The sequence below is a fragment of the Wyeomyia smithii genome, chromosome 3 (assembly GCF_029784165.1).
Source record: "Wyeomyia smithii strain HCP4-BCI-WySm-NY-G18 chromosome 3, ASM2978416v1, whole genome shotgun sequence".
NCBI lineage: Eukaryota > Metazoa > Arthropoda > Insecta > Diptera > Culicidae > Wyeomyia > Wyeomyia smithii.
In genome coordinates this window covers 63,552,459-63,567,870 of record NC_073696.1, presented here as the reverse complement: position 1 = coordinate 63,567,870, position 15,412 = coordinate 63,552,459, and the positions used below count along the sequence as shown (strand labels likewise).

The 15,412-nt window shown below is 37.1% G+C and overlaps 1 protein-coding gene across 2 annotated transcripts in view; it reads left to right on the top strand.

Annotated features, from left to right (window-relative positions):
- The window catches only part of LOC129726430 (roundabout homolog 2-like), a 224,132-nt gene that overhangs the window by 188,335 nt on the left and 20,385 nt on the right, over nt 1-15,412 (top strand). For both annotated transcript variants that reach the window (XM_055683111.1, XM_055683112.1), the window contains exon 5: nt 13,018-13,171. In XM_055683111.1, the coding sequence (XP_055539086.1) occupies nt 13,018-13,171 (154 nt within the window). The remainder of the gene's footprint in view (nt 1-13,017; nt 13,172-15,412) is intronic.

Sequence of the window (15,412 nt, the reverse complement as noted above, 5' to 3'; positions counted from 1 at the left end):
CTACGTACACTATTAACAAATGCATTGAGTGTTTCATTACCCTAGTAACACAACTGGTTTTATCAAAGTTTCATAGCGCTTTTTTGGCTGTATTCAGCGCTATGAAACTTTGATAAAACCTTTTTTACTTGGGTAATAAGTTATAATGTCTACTAATGAAGGGTCGTGAATTTCGTGAACCGGATTCAGCAGTTAGCAGAACGTGCCGAGTTAAATACCATACACAGCACACACACACAAACCATACCATATCATAGACACACACACATCATAGCATATCATACAGACACACACTCATGATATCATATCATACACACACAACATACCATATCATACACACACAGAAAGCAAGCGACCAATCAGAGGACGTTATTTCTATTTCAACAAGGCTTGACAATTTTCAGTAGTGCAATAGTTCGTAGATTCAAACAACATTTTTCTGCATTTGGGCAGATGCGTGTATAATTTTCCAATCGATTGCTGCAAGAATGAAGAAAATCGGTTGAAAACCAACCGGCCTATAAGCATTTGAAAAAGGACAAATTTCGTCCCAGTTTTTCAGTTTGCATCCCTGTGTGGTATGCTAAAGTAAAACGTAGTTCTACGTCAATAAACTACAACAGAATTTGATTGCTAGGATCCCGCGAAGAATGTTTGCTTGTGTTGATGCTAGAAAATTTTCACCCTTCAATTACTTGTTTATTTGCCTTGAAAAAAGGCATTTTGCTGTTCAAAATCGGTTGCTGATTGCAACCTTTGTGCCCCAACAGTGGGGGAGTTAAGATTCACGGACAACATGCACTGTGGAAGCTATTTCACCTTTTGTAAATTAGACGGCCGCGACAGATGTAACTGCTGGAATTAGAAACAGAAATGAACAGAATTTTTGACAACGTAAGCAAGCAACAGAATGCTTGCTTACGTTGTCAAAAATTATTAACTTTCAATGACTTGTTTATTTGCCTTGAAAAAAGGCATTTTGCTGTTCAAAATTGGATTTGGTGAGGACGATCTTTATGCTGCCCCAACAGTGGGGGAATGATGGCAGTCTGGCGAGGCACGCTGAGAAGAACCGCGCTGCAACTGAGACATGGGGACCAACCACAGCGCAAGTGGTTTATTTAATTTGAAGGCAGCCACAGGCGCAACCCGCTGTTACTTCTGAGTGCTGTATCTGCTTCTACTGCTGTCAACGTTGTGGACGGTCCGGTCCATCCAGCTCACCTTCTGACTAATGAATGTAGCTAGTTTTCCCAGAAACACTCTTTTATAGCCGAAGGGTGCTACGTAGTAGGCCACGCCCTTCTTTTCAGTTGTTTAATTCTCTAATATTCTTTAGACGAATTATTCCACAATTCGCATTCGATATTTGTTTCTAGCGAATAAACACCGATGGTGCTATCACACACGCAACGGTTTTAACCCGTATTTTATTTTTCATTGCGGTTTGTAACATCAAGCGATTTCGTTTGCTCGTTGTTGCGTGTTGCATCATGTTGCAACTTGGCAGCTGGGAGACGACGAAATTCTGTTAATGCTGATTGATTGAATCGACTTCATATTAGCTCTGCATTTTCTAATTAACTGCCTTTGTGAATGCGTTCTAACAGGGCAGTTTGTTATTCAAAATCGGTTATGTTGATCGCAGCCTTTGTGCTGTCCCAACAGTGGGGGTAATAACTAAATAAACTACAACAGAATTTGATTGCTAGGATCCCGCGAAGAATGTTTGCTTGTGTTGATGCTAGGAAATTTTTACTCTTCAATTACTTGTTTATTTGCCTTGAAAAAAGGCATTTTGTTGTTCAAAATTGGATTTAGTGATGACGATCTTCATGCTGCCCTAACACGGGGGAATAATGGCAGTCTGGCGACACACGCTGAGAAGAACCGCGCTGCTCCTGAGACGTGGTGTCCAACCACAGGGCTAGTGCTGCTGCAAAGAAAGGACGACTGCTGTTGACAATTTGTCACTGTCCAGAACTATTATGAGCGGCTTCGGCTGAAACAGGCTCTTATATAGGCCAAACAGCATGTTTTCAATTGCGAAGTATATGATTCTGTCGACCGTGCATGGGAAGCAATCATATAACGACCAATCAGAGGACGTAATTTTCGTTTAAACAAGGCTTGACAATTATCAATAGTACAATAGTTTGCATAATCAATCAACAATTTTCTACATTTGGGTGGATGCATGTATAATTTTCCAAACAATTGCTGCAAAAATGAAGGAAATCGGTTGAAAACAAACCGATTTATAAGCATTTAAAAAGGGACATATTTCGTCCCCTATTCGTTAATAGTTTACCTATTTACATCCCTATGTGGTAGGCTAAATAAAAACGTAGTTCTACGTTAAAATTGTTGTCAATACTCAAATCTAATCCAAATTCCTCCTAACTATTCAGGTATGTGATTTTCTTAATTTTATTTTTGTTCGCAGGTCCTTAATTTATACTCTCTCCAACTTCAACAACTTCATCAATTCCAGTGTGCAACACACGGTTTGATTAAGTTTGACAGCAAAATTTGTTCATCATCATTTTGATGTATTCCAATATATTTCACTGAAACAGGGTTTTCCAATACTACTTTTGTTTCCAATCGGACTTCAGGACGAAAAATGGTAGACCACCATCACCGCTGCAAATAGCCATAAAATTTTTGCAGTATCAACGTATGGCATTCATACATTTTTTCCTACATTCCAAGCTAAAATCATTCCGAACTCAAGTTGTGCACATCCGCAACAGGAGACTGTGTTCTATTCTCAGCAGACTGCTGCTGCAGTTAATCATCTCCCATTCATCTGTCTTATAAAATATGCACAAATCAACCAAAAGGGAAAACGTAAAATCCAGAAAAAAATGCTGGATATAAATACACACACACACATACACCACCAGCGACCAGCTTCCCCATGATTCGGGACCTCGGGACCTCCGACCGATCTCCGAGATTGGTTCATCAGAACAACACACACTTTCCCCAAACGATAACTAAAGTTATGAATCGGGTAATTTACGATTCACTTAATTTTATTTCGTTTCTAATAGGATAATGACTGTAATGAAGTCTTCGCTCTTCGCGCCGTCACTCGTCTTCAGAGCTCACGAATGACAAAAGCTGGTGCGGCGGCGACTGGGAGGCAAATGATGACGGTCTGTGGAACTCCGCACGTCTAACCGGCTGGTTGGATGAGTGGATCTTTTGTAACGTGTGCGGTATTTAAAGTCAAATTGAATCAAGCATTTATCCTATCTAGATACACGTACGTTACACATTTAAGGGGACGTAGCGAAAAACTCCGCTCCAAAAATATGTGATGAATATGTTTAGATGAGTAATGTTAATGTTCTCGAAAGTTTTATGAGTTTCGATGCATCAAAATATAGCGAGAACGGAAGTTTTGTCATCAAGTGAAGGAATTGTGCTAGGCGCTGGTCGAAACCTATAAATCTGCAAAGTAACAAAACTCCATTCTCGGCCCGTCACTCGTTGCACTGTACGTCGCTGCACCGCGGGTGCATTGTTTAATTCCGGAGAAAAGTTTTCTCCGCGTTGCCACATATAATGTTTTGAATAAATTTGAATAACAATCGCACAAGTGTAAACTTTTTGCTTGCAGTTTTGGCCGGAAATCTGCCATGAACGCCCGCTCCGGCGGATGGTTTGTTAGTTGGTTGTGTTCCGCCTCGTGCCGACCGAGCGACGTACAGCATGAGTCAGGACCGCCGCAGGAACAAATTTAATAATTACGCTAAATCTGCATCTCAAACAGTTTCGTGGCCGGAAAGCCGTCTACCGCAGTGCAGTGCAGACAATCCCAGCTGCACTGGGATGGCATTCAGTGTGCCCGTCGATGATGGCGCCTCGTTTGGGTTTTATTCGAATCGGATGCTGCTGCTGATGGCAGGCGGCAGTGATATGAGATGTTGAACGATGACACACGGTCCACTTTTTTTTCGGTTATACGGAATTCAATTTTGCATCTTAAGTTACAAATTGACGAAAAAGATCGCATTTTGTTTTGTTGTTATTTTAATGTTTAGTTTTTTCATTTTATATAACATTACTTCATGTATCTATTTGCATAGAAACTTCATAGGATTATTAGAGATATTAGAACTTCCTTTTTATGTTAAACAAACGCAAAACAAACGCAAATGTTTTCATTTTCAAAACTCATCGCTTGAACATAGAGCAATAAAGTCAAACACTTCAAGTCTAGTTTTTCAATTTAAACGGTGCAGAAAATCTGGCACGGAATTAGTATCTATCTTATTCGTCTGTTTGAACCTAAAATATTCTTGATAATCCTATGTCTGGCTACATCCATAAAAAGCAGTACAGTACCAAAAATCACCCCCTTTTCGACCTTGGCCTGTGTATTTTACTCAGCACGAACCCCACTGTCATACAGCTCCCACGCAACCCGAACCCACTCGTAGTATAGACCACATTCATTCATTATAAGCACGTGCGAATATCTTTGCGGGAACAAAACCAGCGGGTGATGATTGTCGGGAGCCTCCACCACCGCACCGGTCGAATGAACTGCAAGAAAAACTTTTTATTCGCAAACGAAACGTCCTTCCTCCCAGTCGTCGTTCGTCGTACTCGTCGTCGCAAATAAATACGTCAATTTTAATTTATCATACTCGCCCCCTTTTGCCGGTGTGTGGCTGACGGAAGTAGTAGAAATTGCGAAAGTATACCCAACGATCGTCCCGAATGGTGTGATGGGATGTGTCAAGGACTTCGCCTTGGTACTTTTGCTCTTTGTTGTGAAGCTCGTTTCGTCGCTGTTTTTGGCCAATAATTCATGTGAGCAAACCCAACCGCGGGGGTGGCGGAAAATTGACAAAATTCATTGAATTGATGGATTGAAAAGACCCTCCGCAAAAGGTTATTTGTCAAAAAAGTCGCACTTCAAAAGAAATAGGAATTATTTCAAAAGGTGAAGAAGTGACCAGAAAGAGCAAGCTATTAATGTAATTAACGTAACCTCCATCTGAGACGTGGTTAATCTTGGTTATTAAAATAATCAGCTTACATGAGTGAGGGTTAATAGGATGAAAACAAACTCAAACAATCTGTTAACGGCTTGCTGGATTCGAAAAGAGCAAATCGAACGATTTATTGAAAACCACTGCAACCAAGCGCAGTTTTTCTACTCCAATCAACCAATCATAATCGATGGTGGGTACATCACTTAAGTACTCTTCATACCCATTAGTATGTAAAATCAATAATAGTCCACAATCAACGGTCGCATTGAAGAGCCACCATCGAGTAAGGCATATCAGAAAATGTTATTCAAATCAACGAACGGTTCGACAGTTATTTATCCATTTATCCATACGTTTACTTGAAAATTAGGACGATGGAAAATTTATTCCAACAGGATTGCAGCCAGCTAAGAAATGATTCGTTTGGACAAAGATTATCTTAACTTGTGGTGAACCAGCCCAGTAGGGCGACACGTACCAGACTATAAAATAGGATCAGCCTTTCGTAAAATGTGTTCTGTTCTCCATACAAGACACTTGCTCCGGAGTTGATTGGAATTGCAACAGCCGAAGACACACACCGAGTACGTGTATGTATAATGATGGGAAACATGATAATAGAACAAATTTTACACAACGATGCGTTTGAAACGCAAATAAATTGAACATGGTTTGTGCACAATGGAACAAGCGGCCTGTCTTTAGTACCATTGTGTGACAAGTGGACAAACAATTGAGGCGGAACTCGTTTAGGGAGCGAAGAGTCCTCCTACAAGATGCTGGAGTGGGGGATGTGGAGTGAAATTTGTAGGACTGGCTTGTTTCGATGGACGTGCGGCTCTGTTCGAGGCGGTCAGACGAAATCACTGCCGGTTCCGCAGTTAAGAACGTCTTGATTTCTGCCTAAGAAAATTGCAATCGGATTGCATAAGCATTATCGATAGAACGTCATGAGAATAACAAAATTTTAGCAATAGTGGTTTTGATTATCTATACTCGATCATTGGTACATAGATTTATTTAGTAATAAATTACCCTGTTTACTTGTATATTCTATTTCAGCATTAACCCATTATAAACAAGGTGCACGTTCTATCGAACAGTACTTTAGAATCTTTACAAATAACTGAGATGAGATAAACCTATTCCATTTTCTGTATATAATAGCTGACAATGTTGGGTAAAAATCATATTAGGCACTCCTTCTCTCCTACATAAGTGGATAAAAGCGTTTCGCGCGAATGTGTTCGAAAACACAGTTGTAGAAAGTCCAAAAATTTTCTCCTTCCTTTTTTCTCTATTAGAACAATTTAAACCCGCGTTATGAAGACCACGTTTGAAAAAATGGGACCTAGGTCCTGTCTATAATGGGACAAGCGAGTCTCCTCATCAGTTGTTCCAAAATGGGGAGATTCAAACTTTTTTGAAAGGAAAAAGAGCGACACAGAGAAAAAAAATATTGCGTTTATTTGAAAGTAAGTTTGAATTCAAGAAAAAACTTCTGAACTTCTAAAGTTCAGAACTTCCTCACTCTAAAACTATTGAAATTCTATGTTTTCAAATTTCAAAACTATTGAAAGTTTATTCTAATTTCCTAAATCTTCAAAGTATCAACTTTTAAACTTTTAAACATTTAAACTTGTAAACTTTTGAACTAGAAAATTTTAAAATCCCTTGTTTCTGAACTTCGAAATTTTTTAAGTTTCAAATTTCTAACTTTTTTTCAACCTTCTCAGTTACTTCTTAATTTCTCAACTTTCATGATACCTTAATTCGATTTTTTTTTCAAATCATCAATCAATCATTTCTTCACATACAATAGGAATCTGAAGTCAATGTTAACTAGAAAGTTAAGAGGAATGAAAAAAAAAACAGAAAAAGAGGAGGAAAGATAGTGCTAAAGTTAATAAAAATATTATTGAATGAAAAAAGGATAAAAAAGGAAACAAGGAAATTAGTAGGTAAAAAAGAAAGAAGAAAAGAAAAGAAAAAAAAAACAAAAAAAAATTGTATAAGTAACCAAGAATAGGAACAAGAGGAACGGCACTAAAAATAGTGAAGTAAAAACAAAAATAAATAAAACATTTGGAGAAAAGTCAGATTCAAATTGAGGAATGAAATGAGAGAAATAACAAAAAATGGGAATCATAAAAAGGAACAAAAGTAGTTAGAATTGGGTAGAAAAGCGGTAAAATTTCTCTATTGAATCCAGTGAAAAATAGAGAGCAAGAAACAAGAGCGATTGGAAAATAGTAGAGGTTGAAAGCAAAGGATACTATAAATTTCTTGAAGCTTCACGAAAACGATGAAATAGAACCCAATCTTAGCTTGATAAATTGAAATACGATTCTGTTAGCTAAATAACTTTCAAATTTTTAACAAAAATATTTAGGAATTGTGAAACATGAATATGTTAAAAATAAAATGGATGAATTAGTGAAATTACATGAAAAACAAGTAAAAAGTAAAGAGAAAAGTAAAAACAAGGGAGAATGAGAAAGGGAGAAAGAAGAAGCAAGAGAAAAATATGAATAATGCAAGATAATAAGAAAAATGTCAAGGAAGGTTAAAATTTAACGAAGAAATTGAAAAGGGGCCATCCACATACCACGTGGACAGATTTTAAACCATTTTGACCCCCCCTACCCCCTGGACAACTGCTCATATAAATTCTACAAATTTTGTATGGGCCGTGGCCCCCCCAAAGCTGTCCACGTGGTATGTGGATGGCCCCAAAGAGAAAACGGGAAGATGATGGACAAAAGAGACCATAAGAAGAGGAAAGAGGAAAATTTGACGTGAAAAAAAGAAGAAAGAACGAGGATGAAGCAAATTGAGAAGACAAAAGAGGATAGAGGAAATGAGAAGGGAAAGAAGCACGTGGAAAGCGAAAAAAAAAAGAAAAAAAAATGAACAAAACGAATTTGAAAACAGAAATAAACGAAAAAGTAAAAGAAAAACTAGAAAAAAAGAAAAATAACAAGAAGTTAAGAAAAGAGAGAACCAAGAAGAGAGGAAAGAGGAAACTGGATGAAGGGAAAAGGCAAGACGAAAGTGGTAAACACTTGAGAAAAAAAGGAAACAAGAAAATAGAGTTAAGAAGTACCAGGGAAAAATAAATAATGGAAATGTAAGAGTAAAATTGTAAAATGGGAAAAACGAAATATAGAAAGAAGAGAAAAAAAGTAAAACAGAGAGAAAAGAATAAAGAAAAAACCGGAAGCAGATAAAAAGGGAAAAACAAAAAGTAGAATGAACAAAAGAACAAAGAATAAAGAACAAAGAACAAAGAACAAAGAACAAAGAACAAAGAACAAAGAACAAAGAACAAAGAACAAAGAACAAAGAACAAAGAACAAAGAACAAAGAACAAAGAACAAAGAACAAAGAACAAAGAACAAAGAACAAAGAACAAAGAACAAAGAACAAAGAACAAAGAACAAAGAACAAAGAACAAAGAACAAAGAACAAAGAACAAAGAACAAAGAACAAAGAACAAAGAACAAAGAACAAAGAACAAAGAACAAAGAACAAAGAACAAAGAACAAAAACAAAGAACAAAGAACAAAGAACAAAGAACAAAGAACAAAGAACAAAGAACAAAGAACAAAGAACAAAGAACAAAGAACAAAGAACAAAGAACAAAGAACAAAGAACAAAGAACAAAGAACAAAGAACAAAGAACAAAGAACAAAGAACAAAGAACAAAGAACAAAGAACAAAGAACAAAGAACAAAGAACAAAGAAAAAAGAACAAAGAACAAAGAACAAAGAACAAAGAACAAAGAACAAAGAACAAAGAACAAAGAACAAAGAACAAAGAAACAAAGAAACAACGAAACAAAGAAACAAAGAAACAAAGAAACAAAGAAACAAAGAAACAAAGAAACAAAGAAACAAAGAAACAAAGAAACAAAGAAACAAAGAAACAAAGAAACAAAGAAACAAAGAAACAAAGAAACAAAGAAACAAAGAAACAAAGAAACAAAGAAACAAAGAAACAAAGAAACAAAAAAACAAAGAAACAAAGAAACAAAGAAACAAAGAAACAAAGAAACAAAGAAACAAAGGAACAAAGAAACAAAGAAACAAAGAAACAAAGAAACAAAGAAACAAAGAAACAAAGAAACAAAGAAACAAAGAAACAAAGAAACAAAGAAACAAAGAAACAAAGAAACAAAGAAACAAAGAAACAAAGAAACAAAGAAACAAAGAAATAAAGAAACAAAGAAACAAAGAAACAAAGAAACAAAGAAACAAAGAAACAAAGAAACAAAGGAACAAAGAAACAAAGAAACAAAGAAACAAAGAAACAAAGAAACAAAGAAACAAAGAAACAAAGAAACAAAGAAACAAAGAAACAAAGAAACAAAGAAACAAAGAAACAAAGAAACAAAGAAACAAAGAAACAAAGAAACAAAGAAACAAAGAAACAAAGAAACAAAGAAACAAAGAAACAAAGAAACAAAGAAACAAAGAAACAAAGAAACAAAGAAACAAAGAAACAAAGAAACAAAGAAACAAAGAAACAAAGAAACAAAGAAACAAAGAAACAAAGAAACAAAGAAACAAAGAAACAAAGAAACAAAGAAACAAAGAAATAAAGTTTTAGTTAGCAAAACAATTTATTTTTCCTAGGAGTGTCTACTTTGATTTTTTCAAAGGATTTAAGCAAATAAATTGCCTATATAAAAAAACATATATGAAAAAAAAATCTAAGCTACTGAATTTATAACTATCAAGATTTTTAAAATTTCGAATTTTTCAACTTCTGGAGTTTGAACTTCCAACTCTTTAACTTCCGAATTTCTCATTTTGTTATCTGGTGAATTATCAAAGTTCTCAGTTCAGGTTTACTTGCTATTTTTTCATAGTTTATCATCTTGAGACTCCTATCTTTACTTCTCGACATCTTAATTCTTGGAATCATGAACTTCTTCAATTAAAATGCAATGGAGAACCATGTTCAACGTGATGATTCGGTTATTTAAACCGTGTTAAACGTGTTGAAACAAACCGAGAAGTAAATGCAAATTCTCTCCCCCATGCACTTCAGCCTATCGTCGTGTGTAACTTGAAATTCAAACGAAAATATCACTGCCAGAAGCAACCCTCCTGCGCTTTGGTCGTTGGACTCCTGTCTAATACGAATGCTGAAAAGTTTCCCCAGAACGGTTGCAGCAATACAACCAATATTCGGTAGATGCACATCGTAAAACTGAACTAATATCGCCTATAATGGGTCGATATCCTGATAGGAAATGAATGCATATTGGATTTTTAACTGCCTCCGTTTATGCTTTTTGAAGGAGGTGCTCGGATCCAAATCGGACTCGACTACTAGAACGATTCGTGTTATTCGGCTGTAATTGGATCGTTTCGAAGCGAGGGTTAATCTGGAACTGGGATTAGTTAAATTATCAAGTACTGACACACTGAATGGGAAGTTTAAGCTTCATTTAGAATTCTACTGCTAAATGTTAGTCGTAGGGTGGCATCTCTCATGAATATATCATTTCATTTCATCACGTTCTCCTTCGGTGCCATTTTTTATTAATTTTATTCCAAACATGCTCCTGGCGCAACCCTTAACTTACGTCTTTTTTCATACCGATATTCTATTTGACAAACAGGAAAAAATATCTTATACCATTCTGCACCACCTGAACTCGATATTTCAACGACGGAAAAGGATGGAAAGTTAGAAGAAAAAAACAAGCAAGGGACGAACGTCTCAAACTTTACGATTTCTCATGAGTTCGTTTGCCGCAGCCACAAAGAAAACTGCTCCACTGCTGCCATTCGGAATTTAGTTCGGCAGTAGCAACAGCAGCGGCATAACGAGAAGCAATCACGATCAACCCCCATAAATTGATTCCGACGACAGAACGCCATATGTGACCCAAGCGGGGAGAAGGAAACTGCGTGCGTATGTTTTGCCATATCGACCTACACGGCTGCACGAGACTGCAGCATCGCGAAGGGGTGCTTGTAAATCTTAGAAAACTTGCTCCCTTTGACACCCACGTCTTCTACATCGTCATCATCGGACGAAGAGATTCGTAATGGTCGGTACATCCCAGGGATCGGCTTCTAATCTTGTTTGGATAAACGTGATTTCCAGATTTCTTTTTCTTCGACCGGGAGCTCCATTTTCGGCTTCATTGCCTGATGCCGATTCCGTGGTTGGGAAGGGGAGAAAATCGGTTTGTTCGTTGTTCGTCATTGAAAGCTGGGAAGTTACTTTGGAAAGTTTAGCTTCCTCCGGCGTTGTGTACGTACACGATTAAGCCTCCGTTGTAGCTGTTGAGGTCCTTTCTTTTCTGGAGCATAAATCATGAATCGGTTGCGACTCAGGTGTGTTTGATATTTCGGGCAGAGCAAAAACGAGAACGTTGTGCGCTTTTAATGGTAATCGATTTCTAGTTCTAAGCTTTTTCACGATGCTGCTAACGTCCATGATATATGGTTGTTTTGTAAGTAAAAGATTCTATGGAAGACCTTTGTTTACATTTTACTCTGCATTCAGATTGCCTTTCAATTCCACGTTAATTTTATTACCTCGTCGTTTGACACTGAGAATAATCGCAGTTGTTCGTTATTACACACTGCATTAAATTTGTACAAATTTTACCATCGCTTCGTCCATGTCGAAGCGCGTCAGTGTCAACATCTGTGCAACCGACGACGGCGGCAGCAGGCAGAACTTAAAAATCGTGTCCTGCTGAATCTGTACGTGACACAGACTTTTTTTTCGACCATTGCCCTGTGATCCATCTGGCCGCAGGGCAGTATACCCAAACCATAATACCCAGAGACACGGCTCCCGTAGCTGTCGGACGAAGATCAAAGCCGGCTGGCGGCAGGAATCGGTTCATGGAGAGTGTGCCATCGGAGACACGTTGTGTGCCATATTTCACGGTAATAATGATCGACAGATACATGTCAATTGACTTCGAATCCAAACAAGATTTTTTTCCTGTTCTTGCCAGTTTCTCCGTTTCGCAGGATGCTGCACAGGGAGGCACGAAAACGGGAAGGAAACAGTCCCATGTGGTGCCCGGGTGATCCGTCGGATTGAGTTTGTGAGCTTTTCGTGAGGCACATCGGTAAATCTATCATCGGCAGGCATGGGGGGATCCTGATATTGATATCCGCAAGCCTCTTTCAGTCATATGTCCTGGCGGGAGTCTTCGGGATAATGGGTGAAACGGTTGGGTTTATGAAAACTTTTTGAGATTCATTTTTCATATGTTGTTTGAAAAATTGGTTTGATGAGCTATTTAAGTTATTTGATTAAAAATCTTAAATTATTTTCTTGAAGCATTGGATAAAAACTCTTTTTATAATAGAACAAACAACATTTCATCCACTGTGTGTTGGAGCTACAACCTTCGCATGCGTCGAGCAATGGAGCCGCTGTTGGCGTTGGTGACGGGCACTGGTGGGGGTGTTCTTTGATTGAAAGCGAAACCAATGTTTCCGGGTCAACACGGCGTACATTTGCAAGGCTGGCTGCCCTTTTTGTAGGCTTTGCTATTGTGAAACAGCCGGAAATTTGCGCTAGCTGTATCTACCTATCTACCGTTGCTTCTGGTGCTGGTGGAAAACATCGAGAAAAAAAAAAACAACACGCTCTCTGTTGCCGTGTGAAAAGTTCGGTGGAAACTTCCAGGCGGGTGGTTGTGCGTGTTCGGTTATTTGGAAGTCCGCTTGGTACAACGATTGAATTATTGCCGGGAACAATTTATCTAAATCTAAATATCACGTGATAGAGCAGAGGATATCCCGCTGCTTGTGGATTCGGCAACCAGATAGGCAACCAGATGGTGGCGGCATGTATGTGCGTGTTTGAGAGGTGGAGAAAAATCGAAAACGGAAACTCCATTTATCAGATAGGGAGGGTAGGGAAGAGTTTTGTTCGCAACTATTTGAAACTGGGCCAACGCCGTTATCTGGTCGGATTTTAGAAAATTGTGCTAAATGTTTGTTTCGTTTTCAGTTCTTCGCGAGGAATTTCGGCTGGAGCCCCAGAACACCCGGGTGGCGCAAGGAGAAACCGCTCTGCTGGAATGTGGACCACCGAAGGGCTATCCCGAGCCGGTCATTTTTTGGCGCAAAAACGGACAGACGATGGATTTGGCGAACTCAAAGCGGTACGTATGTTTTTTCTTTTTTTTGAATGTGAAATGTGCTGTACGCTTTGTTTTCACTATACTGAAAAAAATGGTAAAAGCAGATCGAATGCAAACGGTGATCTTTTTAAATTGAAATTGCTATTCATACCCCCCATGTATTATAAAATTGAACATTACAATACTCGCAGTGTAGATTCGAGATAAAAGTTTTTTTTTCGACAGATTCGAACTGGTTTCGAATTACTATGATATGTATCTGTGAAAAATCTCACAATGCTTTTGTATTTTCTATCACTTTGTTTAGTACTGCAAATTTAAAGATATGCTTTCACAGCTGTATAGGAGCTGACTTTAGGCGACATCCATAAACTACATAACGCAAAAAACCCAACTTTTGGACCCCCACCCCTCATATGTAACGAAATGTTTTTCAAGAGTCTCTCCAAAGTTTTGTAGTACGCAACGCTTATCTAACCTGCTCCCTCCCCTGTGTAACAAATTGTAACACTAAAGGATATACCCCTTCCCCTTATTAGCGTTACGTAATTTATGGATGCCGCCTTAGATATCTATTAAGCATATTTTTAATGATAATTATCTTCTGCTGAAATTTCATAGCTTTTATACATTAACTATTGAGCTTATTGCAACTTAGGTTGTATGACTTTAGACTTTGGACATATATAAAAAATAATACAATATAATACATTTTCTACATTACTGCTAAAAACTACCACATCGAACATCAGAACGAAAACCGGTGTTCAACAAAGAATATTCAGTACAAACCATTTGGAAATTTGATAAAATGATCCTAAATACAACATATTTATATTAAATTCGATGAAAAGAACTGTTGTTCTGGAACAATTTTGAAATCATTCTTAGAAAATGGTTCTGAAATCTGTAATGATTTTAAACAGTTGCGACATGGTTCTTAAATCCTTGAATAGTTTAAAATTACTTCTGTTATAATTTGAGAAAAATCCGGCATGATTCTGACATGACTTCATAATTAACCCAAAATTATTAGAAAAAAAATCTCAAGTGAATTTTTTTCGAATAGTTCTAAAGATTTAAAAATGGTTCCAAAATCATTCAAAAATTATTTTGAAAAAAAAAACTCTAGAATAATTTTAGAATGAATCCGGTATGATTTTAGCATTCCTAAAAGTTATATGAGGTAGATGATTTGGTGGATATTCTTTCGTTTGAGATTAACAACAAGGCACCAAACCAGAAAGCAGCATTATGGCTGACGGTGAGAGCAATAGCTTTCAATATGGGAGGGACAGATTTGTCCTTGTTCGGCTTTAAAAAAGAGTTGAGGGAAAAACAATGGAATGATAAGGAAAATTTCAGGAAAGCATTCGGAAAATGTTTGAATATTTGTTAATTTGCCAGTAGAATTAGTCTTATATTGAATGTAAACAAATGTTTATACAATACGAACTATTTGTTGCAAATATACATTAAAAATAAAACAGACAGTGACAGTGTGTACACTAAAGTCGCTTTTTATGCGGGGGATACGTGTCGCGTAAAAAACCGCGTAAATTCCGGAATCCGCGTAAATTCTGCAATCCAAGTGAAGAGAAACCGAAATCCGCGCAAAAAGAACCGCGTAAATTCGGGAATCCGCGTAAAGAACCGCGTAAATTCCGGAATCCACATAAAACAAAACCGCGTAAATTCCAGGAATCCGCGTAAAAAAGCTGCGTAAAAAAACGCGTAATAAGTGACCTTAATATATGTAGTTGGGAAAGCGAAAACGAAGCGTACAGCTGTCCAGACAGGATCATTGTTTCTCATTGATTTAAAAGTAGATAAGAACGATTCAAAAATAACATTGAAATTGTTCTTGAATTGTTATAAGTATGATTTAAAAATAATTTTGATATTATTCTTCTAATCTCCCAAGTATCATTTCATGTATCCTTAATTCATAAATGTTCCAAAAATGGTTCTAAATAAATTCTATTTTGATTCTAAACTGATTTAAAAATAACACAGTGCAACAATTTTTTTGCCTTGGCTTTTATTTTTGGTTTTTTGATGTAGTTTGATGCGAAAATAAATTCCCCCGAGTTTGAAAATATTTCAACTTAAGGGGCAATAATGGCGCCATTTTGAATTTTTTATAAATCGTAAATTTTCGATGTTTTTTCGACGCCATTTTGTTTTAAGACCAAATATCAAAGTTCTAAAAGTTCGTTCACATATAAGCATTTTCTTACCCATCTTTTAAAAAAATAGATC